At 39.8% G+C, this 16,014-nt stretch overlaps 1 protein-coding gene across 4 annotated transcripts in view; it reads left to right on the forward strand.

The window, feature by feature from the left end:
• ZZEF1 (zinc finger ZZ-type and EF-hand domain containing 1) overlaps positions 1–16,014 on the forward strand; it is a 59,441-nt gene that overhangs the window by 1,461 nt on the left and 41,966 nt on the right. For all 4 annotated transcript variants that reach the window (XM_059866214.1, XM_059866212.1, XM_059866213.1 and 1 more), the window contains exons 2-12: positions 3,030–3,174; positions 4,178–4,372; positions 5,256–5,427; positions 6,877–7,076; positions 8,115–8,325; positions 10,099–10,215; positions 10,426–10,604; positions 11,646–11,744; positions 12,816–12,907; positions 13,919–14,067; positions 14,609–14,720. In XM_059866214.1, coding sequence (XP_059722197.1) covers positions 3,030–3,174; positions 4,178–4,372; positions 5,256–5,427; positions 6,877–7,076; positions 8,115–8,325; positions 10,099–10,215; positions 10,426–10,604; positions 11,646–11,744; positions 12,816–12,907; positions 13,919–14,067; positions 14,609–14,720 — 1,671 coding nt within the window. The remainder of the gene's footprint in view (positions 1–3,029; positions 3,175–4,177; positions 4,373–5,255; positions 5,428–6,876; positions 7,077–8,114; positions 8,326–10,098; positions 10,216–10,425; positions 10,605–11,645; positions 11,745–12,815; positions 12,908–13,918; positions 14,068–14,608; positions 14,721–16,014) is intronic.

Consider the following 16,014-nt stretch of genomic DNA (forward strand, 5'->3'; position numbering starts at 1 on the left):
TGACAGGTGAACAAGGCTCCTGGAAACTGGAAGGAGATTCATTTTCATCTCCAGATAGGTGTGTTTTCACCAGACTGGTTTAAGTAGCTTGGTGAAATGCTGCCTCCACTTGCAGCTCCTTCCCAAGAAGAGTCAGTAACGAGCACATCGTCATTTGTAACAGCAGCAAGGGTGAAATGAGTCCATTGGGGTTCTTCCTGTTGGCACAAACAGCTGGGCTTTGTGGGCTGCAGAAATATTTTGAGGATTGTCTGTATTTCACCTCCTCCTCTGCATGAGGAATCTATTTGTTTTGGTTTCATTTCCTGCTCCAGGGAGTGGGGAAAAAGCTTGTCACAGGATTCAGCGTGCCACGGATGGGTGGTCACATCTGCTCTGCCCTGCAAAGCTGAGATGTTCAGAGTTCTGTGGAAACCCTTGATGTCATCATTTCTGGCACCAACCCATGAGCTGTGGTGTTTGAGCTTTCCTTTCACACTGAGGAGAAGTCAGTTTAGGGGCTGGCAGGTCAATAGGTTTCACTTTTTAATGTCTCTAGAGTCCTGTCTGTCACAGCCCAGGTTTGATCTGCCCTTTCAGTTACTCTGTTCTCAGTGCAGGGCTTTCAGCACAGACTTCAAATGTTTTATGAACAATGTTTAAATGCAAAGTCTGTTTTCTGTAGGAACTGAACCTCTGAATCCTTCTTGGTACTGCTTCAGCAGTTGTCATGTCATGTATCCGGCTTTGGCTGGCAACATTAATGCTGCAGTTCTGAGAGCAGAGGGTGAAATACAAAGTTCTCCCAGGTCACCTTTCAGATACCTTGTTGTGCCATCCAGCTCCTGAGCTGTGAGATGAGGGGCTGATTTTGTCATGTGCCATATTTCCAAACAACCCTCTTGCCCATCATTTCCTGTGAAAGGTGTTTCTCACATGCTTCTTCATGTTCAGGGTTGGACTGTGTGGAGTTACTGCATTTTATAGGGGTAGGGTGAGCTGGGTTGTATAAGGCTGCTGCTGAGTTGTATCATATCCCAGTCCTGCACACAGCTCAAAAACTCTTTGAGTACAGGTTGACACTCTCTTTTTTTCTCCCCACTTTTTTCCCCCCCCATTACACAGGACAGAAGTGGAAATTGTGTATGCTTTATGTCAAATACAGAGTTTAAGTTATACTGAACAGTCAAAAAATAATTTTAGAGTTCTAAGTTTGGTGCAATCTCCTGAGATCAGAGGAAGAGTTTAAAAATAAGATAACAAAATACTGCATTATGATGTGAGGAGAAGCATATATGTAGTAATCCCTTCTTACATGAGACTATAAAAATTTTTTTTAAAGTAGGTGTCAGCAGATTCAGCCTTGTTGCCTTGTGTTTTATTGTCATCAGTAACATCACAAAACTTGTTCAATTTGTAGTTTAGTAATTCTGCAGTTTCACTTCAAATATGTGGAAAAATGGTGAGAATGGTGTGGTGTGAAACTGTACATTGAATTGTTTTGGCATCTGAGTTATGTCTATTAGAATTAATTCTCTCTGGCTTCTTGACCTCAGGCAAAGGTGTTGGGTTTTTGTTTTGGGATCTGCCCAGTGCCTGGGCTGGACTGGCCCTGGTGCCTCCTGGATGCTCAGCACCAGCTTTGCTGCTCAAAATAATTTTTTAAAGGTAGTCATTATTAGCTTGGGTTCAGCTGTGTGTACAATAAGACACTCTAAAGTTTCCAAGCTCAAATCCAGCTCTGTGCCACAGGAGTGCCAGAGAGCTTTAGTCAGCTAAAACAGTGTTTCAATTCTGTTGTCTTCTGAGGACTTTGCTCTCATTTTACTGGTGTAATTATGCCGTGGCTAATTGGCAGGTTATTTTGAGCTAATCATTTCAGGCTACTCCTCTCTAGGATAGCACTGTTATTGGTACATCAAGGCTGATAATCAGGTAACAAACCAAGAGAGGGAAGCAGAAGCTTCCTCCTGAGCAGCAGAGAGACCAGAGACCAGATTTGCTTGGTTTGTGTGGCTGAGCTTGGAATACAAAGTTCAGGGCAGGGAGACTCAAGTCTTGCTTGTAAAGAAATATCTTTTGTAAGTGCATTCCCAGTTTATATGAAATAGGGGGATGCTCCTGAAGTACTGCATTTCTCTTTTGGAACAAGTTCCATTTTTAGCAGTTTAACAGAAGTTTGTTTCAAAATTAAATCTGATTGTTAAAATATAGCTAGATTTTAATAGTAGTGTGTCACTGAATCATGAGTTCTCTGAAATAGCTGGTTAAAGTAAGTTACATTTATGGGCTTAGTTCTGATTTATAGGCTCAGCTGAATAAAAATACCTTGTACATTTGTTAGTTCAAAGTTGTGAAGTGCTGTGTGAGTACATGCTCAACACAACTTTTTATATTAAAAATTTTGTTAAGGTTAAAGTTAATAAAGCTGCTAGTGGTTCTCTTCAATAAAAAAAAAATCCCAACCCTTTTCTAACTCTCTCCACTGTTTTCAAAAACACTTAGACAAACTGTATGAAACTGATTTTTGGTGTAGAAGGACAGTTTATGGAAGGAAAAATCAAATAAAGAAATATTGCTGTTCTTAGGACAATTTCTTAAATAAAGAAAATATGTAAACCCTGGAGGAATTGGAGTGGATGCAGTGAGAGGGGGATGCAGCAGTGATGAGTAATCGAAGGTGTGGCTTTTGGAACCAAACCACCCTTCAGCTGAGGAGCTTTTTGCTAAGCAAAAGCTTACCTTCCTTCCAGTCCCAGCTACCCATGGAGGGATCCTGCTGATTCACTGGGGTTTATGATGGGCTGTCTCCACCTAAGCATGACTCCAGCTGACTTTTATAGGAAGGCAGTGCAAATACCTTCAAACTTGCTAAACACTGCAGATTTCCAGCCAGCCTGCTTCCTGTTACCATGAATCCAATACTCTGGGGAATGGATTCTTTTGATTTTGTTTTACTAGTGTTACAACATTTGTTGCTATGGTTTCTATGAAATACCTTGCTTTAAGGAAATATGCTGAAATAAATTTTTTTTTTTGTTACTCTTCAGGCCTTTGCACAATTTGATGCTGAAGGAGATGGCACTGTTGATGTGGAGAATATGCTGGAGGCTCTCAAGAATTCTAGTGGAGCAAATCTTCAGGGGGAGCTGAGCCATGTAATCAGGCAACTGCAAGCTTGTTCACTGGTGCCAGGTATGAGAGCAGAGTGTTGGAAGAAAGGGTTTCCCAAGCCCTGCCCCATAGAAAAGGTGCTGCTTCAATAAATTGCTTTAATAGCATTGCTTGTCCTAATCTTATCAAAACCATTCTCCAGAAGGTTCTTGCTTGTTTAGTGTCAGGCAAGTGGAGTTGTTTTAAATTAAACATTTCCCAGAATTGCATGCAGAACTTCCTTTCACAAATAACCACTGTTTCCTTCTCTGTGTCACTGGGGAGTGTCTTACCCCTGTTTGGTTCATCTCACAGACAGAAAATGTACCTTGCAGAATTTTGGTGAGTGCCCAGCTAATGCAGCCTTGTACTTGGTAACTGCAGGAATAAATCCTCCATGGAGTCTGTTCTAGGGGATGAGTCACATATTTTATTATTATTATTATATTGTTGTTCATTATTTGAAATCCTGATAAAACATAATTCAGGTTTTATGGTTTATAGTTCAGAAAGTGCCAGTTTCCAGAATTTGATTTCTGGGATAAGTGTCAGTTACTGGGTTCCTTTCCAAGGATTTGATGATAAGTGGCTAAAGGGGATTTGCCTTAAAGGATCAGACAAGAAACACTAGGATTTGCTGCAGAGCATTCAGAGGAGAGGACTTGGAGAGTGCTGTTCTATGCATGTACATGCACTGGGATTCAGGTACCAGTGCTCAGGAGCTGACATTTCTGACCAAGCTGGTGGAAAGCATTAAGAGTAATCCATAATTCTAAAGGGAAAAACTCAGTGTAGCTCGGGGTGAGTGATTTTTAACCAAGTAGCAACTGCTTCACTTAGATTTTGAAGGTAAGGGTTTGGGGCAGCAAAATAAACATAAGATTTTTGGTAATTGTTTTGAACTCCTTCAGGCATTTCAAGTCACTGGCAAAAATATTTATACCCTGCACTTTTCCGTGCTGTAGAGGTTGCAGACTTGAGCTCCTCTAATAGTTTTACATCCTTCTCACCTTGTGGTGCCTGAGGAAATGCTGTCTCTTTCTAGGGTTTATTGATATATTTTCTGAGTCCAAGGAGCGCCTGGGCCTGCACGCCTCGATGATCCTGAGGTTCCTGCACAGGAACCGCATCTCCAGCACTGCCATCCCCTACCCAGTGCTGGAGTACTTCAACAACATCTGCACCATGCGCTCCTCCGTGCTCAAGGACTCCTTGGATCGACTGCTCCTCAAGGAGAGAGGTGTGCAATGCTTCCCTTCTTTTTCAGGGTGTGACCTGGCTGTGCAAAAGAGACTGCAGATAAAATGGAAAGCTTTCTTGACTATGTCACCTCTAACAGGCCTCGTGTTTTATGAAGTTGATCTGCATGCTTCTGTGGATTTTTGTTGGTTTTTTGAAGCACATAAATTAATTTCTGAGCTACTCAGCAATCTGACTAACACTCTGGAATGTTCTTATCCTTCTCCTGGCCTGTTTCAGAATCAATGGTTATTCATTTGTGATATTCTGTACTCAGTCAAATATCTATCTCTACAAGTTCCTAGAAACTTAGTTTCCATGTGAAGGTGGATGTTTTAAGAAGTTGACTGTTCAGTACTAAAAGATACTTTATCATTTTGGACTGGAGGTGATTAATCTTATACTGTATCTCTGATGGGACTGGCCTGCTCACTACAGGGAGGGCTCTTTTTCTTTACAGCTTGACTAGATATTTTCATATTTCTGCACTTCTATTGAAATAGATCGAGTTACATGGGAGAGTGCTTTGTCCTTTCTCTAAAATACATGTATTGAAGTTTTCTCCATTGTAATTTACTTTTGCCTTTCATCTGTTTGTATTTGGGCACAAAAATAATAAAGCAGTGTTGAGGCCAGTAATGAAAGGGATAGATAAAGGCTATTGAACTCCAGGGAATGGAGTTGTTTTCATACTGAGAGTGGTAGATGGATATTATTGCAATTTCATCTGAAATGAAACTTTGCTGTCTCCTAGTTCCAGTCTCCCAGTCCTTCAGACGCTGTTTTCTGTGCCAACAAGTTCATTTGTGTGAGATAGTTCTTAAAAAGGTATAACAATACACAAAACAGGCCCGAGAAAAACATTCTGAGTGGTTTCTTTGCAGAATACCCCAGTGATCTGAATGGTAATCAGGAGTCAGACAAGCTGAAGTCTGTCACAAAGTGCTACACACACATTGAAACCTCCTCCAATTCCGCCGACATCGACAAGATGACAAACGGAGAAACCTCCTCCTTCTGGCAGTCGGACGGGAGCGCCCGCTCCCACTGGATCCGGTGAGCTCAGGGCTGGCTCTGGGCCTTGCCCTCACTGCCAGCCGGGGGTTGGGCTGCATTGATCCTGGCTGCATGCCAGGCTGCTCCCTGACTCCCCTCCTCAGCTTGGCAGGGGAGAGAAAATGTAAGGAAAGGCTCTTGGCTCAAGGGCAGGGAGAGCTCTCTCACCAGCTGCCATCACAGGCTTGATTCAGGGAATTTAGTTCACTTTGTTAAATCAGGATGGGGTTAGGAGAAACAAAACCAAATCTTCCCCCCCTTCTTCCCAGGCTTAGAGAAAAAGGGAAGAGAAGTTATCTCCTCCCATTCAGAGGCACAGGGGATGGGGAGTGTGGGCTGCACTGAGTTCATCACATGCTGGCTCTGCCATTCCTTCCTCCTCTGGGGCAGGACTCATCACATGCTTCCCTGCAGCAGTGTAGGGTCCCTTCCATGGGAGACAGTTCCCCTCAAAGTGCTCCAGTGTGGCTCCTTCCCATGGGGTGCAGTTACAGAATCACAGACTGTTGAGTTGGAAGGGACCCTCGAAGATTGTCAAGTCCAAATCTTAAGTGAATGGCCCCTATTGGGACCAGTCCTTCAGGAAGAGGCTGCTCCAGCATGGGTTCCCCATGGGATCACAAATCCTGCCAGCAGACCTCCTCCAGTGCACACTGCTCTCCCCATGGGGACAAAGGTCCAGCCTCCAGCAACTTCTCACACCCTGTAGCCCCCCACTGCTAAAACTTTGTCACACAAACCCAATACAGGTATAATTGAAAACACCTGGAATTAATGAGAGACAGATGAATACAGATAAAAGCAGAAGTCATTAATCTCTGCATAAAATTTAAAAGCCTGACTGCCAAATAAAAGGTCACCTGTAAAATGCCTGTATCTGCTGTGATGACACAAAGCCTTGTTGTATAGTGAAGCTTTCCAAGCTGTGATACAGATGCAGTGGTTGGTACTTGAATAGAAACACTTTGCCACTGTCCGGGAAGTTCCATGAAACAGAAATGTTCAGTGAAACAAAAATGTTTAGTGGTTTTTTTTTTCAGTGATAGATCTAAGAAAGTGTGCTTCAAAGGAAAAAAAAAATCTCATTTTGGTCATTATTAACATTGCATTTTTATTCCTGTGGAATGAATTCTCAGTTGAAAATATAAATAGAAAATTCTACAGTCTCTCAGAGGCAACTGTTCTCCAAATTTTTTTAACTCCTTCACCATGGTATGGTTAAGAACACTTGTGAAGCATTAGGTAAATTTCAGAGGATTTATTTGTGTTTGTAGAGGAGGAAATGAGTAATAATAAGAAGGAAAATGTATAATAATAATGAGGAAGAGGAATAATAATATAATATCTATTGTATATACACATGTATAATATTATGATATATAATAATAAAAGCACTTGCTTGACTTACCTTCTCTTTTCAAGAACCACTTTCTCTTCTTTGCTTTGCAGTTTAAAGATGAAACCAGATGTGGTTTTGAGACACCTGTCCATTGCAGTGGCAGCTAATGACCAGAGTTACATGCCACAGCAGGTCACAGTGGCAGTGGGAAGGAATGCCAGCAGTCTCCAGGAGGTCCGAGATGTTCACATTCCAAGCAATATCACTGGCTACGTAACACTGTTGGAAAACGCTAACATTAGTCAGATGTGTGAGTCAATAAAGATGCCATTGGGATTCTGCTTTGGTGCTTTGTGCAAGGTGAAAGGTTGGGTAGATCATGGAGAGATGTGTTGAAGTGTCATTCATCAGGGGTGACACTTTGGGCCTTGTCCTTGGGTCAGAGAAATTGATTAATTCTGGTTTAATTTCTAGCCTGTAAGAGAGTTCTCCAAGCCTTTCTTGTGGTCTCTGTAATGTGGGCTAAGGGTTGAAGAGAAAATTACTGAAGATGCAGTTTTAGCCTTTCAGTGTGAAAACATGGGGCAGTTTCAAAATATCCTTGCTTGCAGAATGAAAGCATATGTTGGCTGATAGTATCTAGCAAAAAATCTGCTTTTTTTTTGGTACTGAAACTCTGAAGTTGGTCCAATGTAAGGCAGGTTTTATGCTTTTAAATCGTGTTATTTTTGATTCTGGGTCTGTGGGTGCTATATTGGAACCAATCAAGAAAAGCTGCTCCTTCCTAAGATGGTTTCTGCAGCTTCAGGAATTTTGTCCCTTCAGTTTCAAAAGATGCTTTTCCCTGAGAGGAGCTTTCACTGCCACAGAGGTGGGCAGCAAGGATGTTGTTCCTCAAAAGCAATGAGGACAATGCCATCTGTGCAAAATGGTCAAGAACTTGTGTGAAAATTTTTATGAAACCTTAACCTTTGCCTTTGGGCATTGCTCCTTTTCCCTGTTATCTCCACAACCCCTTGCCTCCAAGACACTTCCTATGTGTCTAGGTAGGAAGGTACTGGTGAAATAATCTATTTTCCACTTTGAGGATATTTTATTACAATTTTTCCTAGTTTTTAGCCATAGCATCTGTAATGGATGCAGAGGCTATTGATGCAAAGGCTAAATTTTCCAGATCAGAGGGTGCACAGTGTGTGTGCTTGTCCATATCAAGCAATGCTGTTCCATACCCGCCATTACTTTTCCATGAGATCCCGCACTAATTTAATATTTGGAATATCTGGCTTCATCTAACTCTAATCTAGCAGAAGAAATGGGAAAAAAAAATTTCTACTTTGTGTTTTGACAGATGTACAGATAAACATCAAGCGTTGCCTTAGTGATGGGTGTGACACCAGGATCCACGGGCTGCGGGCCGTGGGCTACCAGCGCGTGAAGAAGGTGGGAGTGTCCGTGTGCGACGCCTCGGCCATCTGGTACTGGTCCCTGCTGACCTCTCTGGTGACAGCTTCCATGGAAACCAACCCAGCATTTGTTCACACCATTTTACAGAATACTCAGTAAGTACCAAACTTACATGGGGTGTGATTTTAGCTGCTTCTTCGTTTTTTGAAAAAAAAAAATAGTTCGGGCTTTAGGAAGCAATCTGTTGTATGTGACTGGTTTCTACTCCCTTCATTCAGGTGTTTAAACAGCTTTTTCTGTCTCATTGTTCACGTGTTTAAACAGCTTTTTCTGTCTCATTCTTCAGATTTTTGATGTTTTTCTTCTATCCATTTGCACGTACTAGAACAAGTGTAATCCTCCTGGCTGTTTCATCTAATCTAGTTGTTAAACCATGACTTAATGGATTTTAGCTACTTCTTCATTTTTTTAGAAAAATGCTTCTGGCTTTAGGAAGCAATCTGTTGTGTGTGACTGGTTTCTACTCCATTCAGGTGTTCAAACAGCTTTTTCTGTCTCATTGTTCAGAATTTTGATGGCTTTCTTCTATCCATTTGTACATACTAGAACAAGTGTAATCCTCCTGGCTGTTTCATCTAATCTAGTTGTTAAACCATGACTTAATGGACACTGAAAATGACATTTTTCACTGATCCATTTACTTGTAATGACTTTGAGCAGCCTAAAATGAATTCATTTTTCTTGTTCAGTATTAATAATCAATAAAATTTACATCTTCCCCTTAGGACTGAAGCTTAATTTAGCTTAATTTTCTGCAGATTTCTACTTATGTAATGCCTTGTCATGCATTTTGTGGGGATAGAGCTGAGTATTTGCACCATCTCCATCAAATGTTTGCTTGTGGTGATTGACCATTTTCTGTGTAACGCTTCCTTGTTAGATTGCCAAACACTTCTGCTGCATGACTTGAAGGATTGGAATCCCAATAAAACCTCTCCACACCCACATGAGCTTTACAGAGCTCAGTTAGCACAATGTCACCACACTGGAGAGCAGGGCTGTCATTAGCTTAATGAAGCCTGTAGGCTAAAGTCCACTCAGCCTATCTTTTAATTTATATCATCTGTGAAATCTCTTCAAAGTTTAGATAACTTCACACATGCTCATGCCTTAGACAGCCCCATAGTTGCAGGCTTTGCTGAAACTGAGGGCCTTCAGTTTTGGTGAAGTTTAGAGATTTTTTAGAAATATAACATGAACACTGAGCTAATAAAGCATTGAAAAATTATAATGGAGAAATTCTGACTAAGATCATGCTTTCAGCAATTAGATTCACTGTTTAGAATTATAAAGCAAAACGCCCAAGCTTTAGAATTGGATGGAATAACTGTAATACTGAAAACTTTAGTATTGGATAGAATAACATTGGTGAAACTGCTTGAGAATTCCTAATTTCAGGGATTATCACAATATCTTTGGGAATTCAGAATAATTCTGATTTGAGCTAACAAGTGTCTGTCTTAGTTTCTCTTATTCTTCTGAGGGAATTTCAAATCAATTTTCCTTTTATTCACAGGCTCTTGCTCAATTCTGGACCAATTTAAAATGAAGCAGTGCTTGGAAACTAAGCTATTTCTAATGCTGTCACAGATTTAATTTAAAACTCCTTGATATGTTTGTCTCATTAAATATGAGATTGAGACTGGATTCAAGATTACCCAGCAGTCATTGAACTTTCCCTGCCTAGAATGCAATACTATTGTTCCCTTTTGAAGAGAATCTCTGTGTAAATAGATTTAATGCTCTCAGAAGCAATTTGCAGAGACCTGCCCACACAAAGCATGAACAGTCAGGCCTCTAATTCACATTAGGAGGCTCTTTTCTCAATTCTGCCTGGTTTCCTGATTTTATGTTTCACTTTTTCCTAGGAAAGCACTGCAGCACATGCCACCTCTATCCCTAACACCAGGCTCCACAGATTTTTCAAGCTTCTTATCACCAAATGTTTTGGAAGAAGTAGATAGCTTCCTTATCAGAATAACAAGGTGAGCTTGTGTGGTTGATGCAGTGGGAAGTGGTTTGGAAGAGTGTGTAAATCAAAGTTTTACATCTTTACTCACATGCTCTTTTTTAAGTGTCTTGAAAAATAGAAATACATCAAGAAACAGGCACCTGAGAGATTCTGTGGCAGCTTGTCTTTATTGAAAACCAGAATGTCCCAGTTTTTCTTTTCACACTGTTGTTTTTCCTTCCAGTTGTTGTACTACTCCAGAGGTGGAGCTGACACTCCTGGCTTTTGCCTTAGCCCGGGGGAGTGTTGCCAAAGTGCTGAGTTCCCTTTGTGCCATCACTGATCATCTGGACACCCCATACAAGGCTTCCTCCCTGATCTCTTCCATGGCAGCAGTCAGACAGAACCTGCTCTATAAATATGGTAATGGAACAATCCTGGATCCTTCACAGGCTTAAGCAAAACACAGCTTTGAGTTGTTCCACTTGGTGGGTTTTAAAGTGATCCAAATCTTCTTAATTAAGAACTGTCACTGAAATCACAACCTAGCAGCTGAACTGCCCAAAAAGTTAGTGATTGATCAGCTTTCTGTCATCAAAGAGTTAAACCAAGTAGGATCTCAAGAAAGAACACATGAACTTTGTAGATCATGGCCCCTGTATCAGCATGGTGATGATGGTGTTTGTGTTGCTTAAAAGGCAAATGACAGGAAGGATTTTTCTTCTTCCAGTAAGACATTTGTTTGAGTGAGTGAGCCTCTGTGAGTGCTCTCTCCTGCAGGCATGTACAAATTTAAGATGCATTTTAAATGTAATGCCATTAGCATCTCTCCATGCTTCTTTTTTTTTTCTCCACTTTTATAAGATGAGTTAAAATGAAGTTTTTATGATCTGAGTATGTCATGAGTGTAGAGCTGTTCATGGTCTGGCATCAGGTGGTGATTTTGCTGTATTTGCTGGACTTGTTTGCTAAATCTGTATTTTCTCATCTTCTGAGATTCTCATTAATCTCTCATGAAGAATTCATGGAGACCCTTTATTTGCCTTTTAGTCTGTTTTTTCAGTACTTCTTGTCTTGTGCCAAAGAACATGTGGATTATTTTATAATTATCGATGTTTACTTTCAAAAATTTTGAAAATTGGTTTGTTTTCCCCAGAGTAGCTAGTGCCTTTTGTAAGACAAGTGGTATTTCATGGATTGTGAATTCCAAAGTGTGGCAACAGTTGAAGGAACATTAATTATTATGAACTGCATTGTCCTTTTGTCTGTATCTAAAACTCCAACTACTTTAGATTAATCTATCTCTCATATTCCAGTTTCCCTCCTCTTTTTTGGGTCTGACAGTGGTGAAAATCTTGTAGTATTGTAAATTTTTTCAGTTTTTTTTTCTGAATAAAGAACTATGGAAAATATATTTTACCATTTTAAATGAATTTGATAATTCTGTTGGTTTTTTTGATTTAGGAAAGCCTTTACGACTCACTCTGCAAGCATGTGATGTAAAGGGAAAAGAAGATAAATCAGGGCCTGAAAACCTCCTTGTAGAACCATGGACTGGGGATGGTAAGAGCCTGGACTTAAAATCTGTAACATTAGAATCAGAAAATCATTTAAGTTAGGTGATTCTACCAAACATAATGATTGTTAACTATGCTGTGGTGGTGTTCCATATTTACTTACATATATTTGATCCTTTATAGTTTTTATGCTATGGAAGATTTGTAATTAAAAAATAGGTAAACTAACAAAAACCCAAATGAAAACAATATATAAATTCAATTTTGCAGCACTGTGGATTTCTCATAAACAGTTTATTGTCAAAACAAGCCAACCAAACAAAAAGATGGGATTTTGGAGAGAGTTATTGGTATTCTATGTGGAAGTCAGCAGTGAGCTGTCACAAGGAATATTCTCCTAGAGCCAACTTTGGGGGTTGAAGTCATGAATCACTGTTAGTTTCCCAAATATTGATGGAAGAGAATTTGTGGAAATCATTGAAATGCTCACTGCATGTACCTATTAATTCTCTCTTAAAGCCTCTCTTTATTAATGCAATGCTTTTGTGTACTGGATACAACCTAAACAAAGAGATTTGTGTTTCTTGACCTCTTTTTAAAGTGAAATGCCACCTAATCTTTTTTTTTTTTTTAATAGTTTATTGTCTTGTGCAGTGCTACTGGTAAATGAAAGCCATTGTGACAGAAAATCAGGCACTTTCTAAATGCTTATTTTACACCTCTGTTAGTTCATGTGCATTATTTGGGTTTTTTCTTTAGTTATTTTGTGGCTTGTCTGCTGTTGTTTTGTGGGTCACACTTTGGGGGACTATTCACTGAGTTCAGTGAATTGAGCCACAAGCCAAGGTAATATTTGGGAATTACTAATTAACTTTAATAAGAAAATATTCTTGAAACTGCTGCAGACATTGCCCAGAGAGATACTGCCTGGAGAGTTCTGTGTAAAATACAATCTTCTATGTGGTCCCTTTTATTTGGAAACATTTGCTAATGAGCATTTCACTGGAAAAGCTTTGTGGTTTTGTTTCCCCCCTTCAGCCCACAGTCCCAGTATTTTCTTTCAAACCCCTTGCACTAGCACTCATTCACACTCATTCTGTTCCCACTGCTGCTTTAGGTTTTCTGACTGAAACTGGGAAAACCAGAGCAAGTATCATTCTTTCTACTGGAACTGAATCTTCATTTCAAGTGACACAAATTAGAATAAAGGTATGTAGTTGCTGGGAGCTTTTGAAGTAGAAGACTTACTTTTTCCCCCTGGTGGTGGAATTGAATTTGGATATTTTTTATATGAACTGGAATTTAAATTCATGATGAAATGCTGTTATTTTAGAGTTTTTCTTCAGTGTAAGTCAGGGAACTTCAGGAAGAGGAGGTCTTAAATCGTTCCAGGGAGCCACAAGCATGTAGTAAAGACATTTATTTTATATTGATTTTATTTATATCTTGCAATATATATCTCAAGCCAGAGACTCTTTGGTTTATAATTTCTCTCTGAAGTGTGTGGATTTATATGCAAGGTCTTTTATCTTATGTTTAAAATAACTTTTTGGCTCTGTGAATAGCAGGTGTCAAGATACAAAGCATGTGAGTTCAGATTAAATGGAGGTATTTCAAATTCTGTGTAGAGACACCAGTGAAATTTGCATTTGGTGTGACTGTTACGTGGTTTCAAAGGAAGGTCTTGTGATTAAATCTCATGGCCAAGACAAAACTTCAGTGAGGTTTCTGCAGCTGAATTGGCTTGTTTACTTAAGGCAAAGCTATAGTATTATTTAATTCCTGGAGCAACAATGCATATCTCTGTGTCAAGGACATTTCAACATGAATGGACTTCTGGCAAGTAAATTTTACCTGGAGTTGGAGAGGCAGCTGAGTTGTTTTGCAGTGTAGTGATATTAATAGGGAAACATGATTTTAGTTTTGTTTATTTTTTTAAATGTAAAAGGAAAACAGAATGGGAATTAATATGTGGAACTATAATATATCCAATTAATATGTGGAATTCTACTTTAATGTAAGAGTGCTAGCAGGGTGATAAATATAGTAAAGAATAACCATGTGCATGATCTCAATTCAGTGGGTTACAGAAGCTTTCATAACATTTCTCTAAATGTGTTTCATGTTCCTGTGCAGTTCCAGAGAGCAGGATTGTCAGGATCTGGTTGCTTTCCATAGTTCTTTATTTTCCTTACTGCACTGTGTGGCTTTGCCCTTCAGGTCCGCCGTGGTGCCATTGGGGCACAGTGTGGGCTGGTGTTTGCATACAATGGTGCCTCAGAAAAGTTCCATGCTGAGGAGCACTTCAGAAGGTTTGAGAGCTACGACAAATGGAAGCTGAGGGAATTCAAACAGTTTTTAAAAATCAGGTATAAATGGATTTTTGCAATAAATGGATTTTTGCAATGCATACATGGAAAATCATTTGATCATTTTGCAATGCCACTCGAGCTACTGAGAGTTCTTCCAGGTGACTTAAAAATGGGGCATCAATTAATTGTTGTTTGATTTTAATGAGCCTCCATTTGCTGTGTTGAATGAAATATGCATGTAGCCCTTGTTTTCAGCCACTTAATTTAAAGACCTGTTATGAAAGGGATATAGCAAAATAAACCTTCAACTTGGGGTACAGATCAATGATAACAGAAAATTTTTAATTAAATTTTATTAAATCAGTTTTCAGAACTGTTGCTTAGGAGTAAGGAGAGTTTAAAGGGCTGTGCCAAAAAAGATTTTATTTTTAGTTTTTGTTTTCTTTTTCTTATGTTTCACCTTGCATGTGATAGAGTTTTGGGTTTGTGAAGCTTTCTGCTGTCTTTCGTCATCTTTATAGCCATAACATGCTCTAACTATTTTGCAATGTCTGTAAACTTTTTCTTTACAAAGTGTGTTACATTCTTTTATACACAGAAGCAGTTGTTCATCTGATGATTTGGGAGATGATGATCCTATTGGCTGGTTTGAAGTAGAAGAAGAATGGGATGAAGTTGATGTCAAAATGCAGCAATGCAGAGTTTCCCAAGTAAGAACCCACAAAAACCCCCTGGCCCAGTCACACTGAACAGGGGCTCTTTTCTGTGTCAGCTGAAATAAACTGAATTCTGTTTTGTGATAGAGAACTCTTCTGTATAGAGAAAAAAGTGAATAGGCTTCTAGTTAAGTCAATAATTGAACTTTTGTCTTCTGAAATAATTTCTTTTTCTCTGCATGCACACACACATGTTTGTGTGTGTGTGTAGTTAAGTAGTGCTTCATGATCAAATTTAATGCAAAGTTATGTGATAATGTGCAGATTACTGGTTTTAGTATGATTGTTGCTTTATTCTAGTATCTAGACCATTGAACTACTGTGTAGTCATAGCATTTGTTCTTTCAGAGCCAGGTTCTTCAATCCTTGTTTCAGTGGGCAAACACTTGCTAAGTGTTTCCATCAGTTAGGCTGCTGTCCCTGGAGAATGGAGACTCTTTCATTTTGAGAATGGCAAAAGATGGTTTTGATTTTAAGTGCTTGGTGCATTTATAGGGAATGCTGCATTTCAGATCATGGTTCTGGAATCAGCTGTTGTAGTTCCCCAGTCCATCTGCACTGTGGGAATTAAGAGAATTGGTGACATTGTTGTGTCAGCTGGGATTTTTTCTCTCTTGCTGGTTGCTAAGTCCCTGCTGCTGCAGAGTAACCAGTGTATGTGGATGGCAGGACTTGCTGTTCCTTCAGTTTTGTGCTTTGCACCTTCCTGAGAACAGACTGATACAAAAGTATGTTCTAATGGTACATATTGATCCTCTGCTTGCTTTTAAAAGCAGCTAATAATTCTTTAACCTGCAAGAATACTGCAGCTGTGGCAGTGAGGAGCAGTGTGTGCAGAATGAATGAGCTGATAATGAATTGATACACTTTATAGGCTCCTGTAGAGGTCGCAGAACCATCCCTGTGACTTTTTGGAAGCAGGAAGAGATCAAACTTAGCCTGAATCTGAGGCTCAGTATTTTAAACCTCTGGAGGCGATAGAGAAGGTGTAGGATTCAACGTGACCCCTGTGGCAGGGAGAAATGATGAGGAGGACTCCATGGATATCAGAGGGCTAATTAATGACTTTATTATACTATATTATTCTATATTACTTTACATCTAAACTGAATCTGCACAAGCACCCAGCTCAACTGCACAGGATCTCGTGGTCAGCCCGCAGTCCTAACACACACACACGGATTCAGTTGGTCAGTGAGTCAAAACACTGACACCAGAATCCAATTACCAGTTCCCTTCAGGTAAACAGTCTTCCACAATGCTTTCCAGTTGTGAACAACAGAGGAGC

This window comes from Haemorhous mexicanus, chromosome 22, assembly GCF_027477595.1.
Source record: "Haemorhous mexicanus isolate bHaeMex1 chromosome 22, bHaeMex1.pri, whole genome shotgun sequence".
Taxonomy (NCBI): domain Eukaryota; kingdom Metazoa; phylum Chordata; class Aves; order Passeriformes; family Fringillidae; genus Haemorhous; species Haemorhous mexicanus.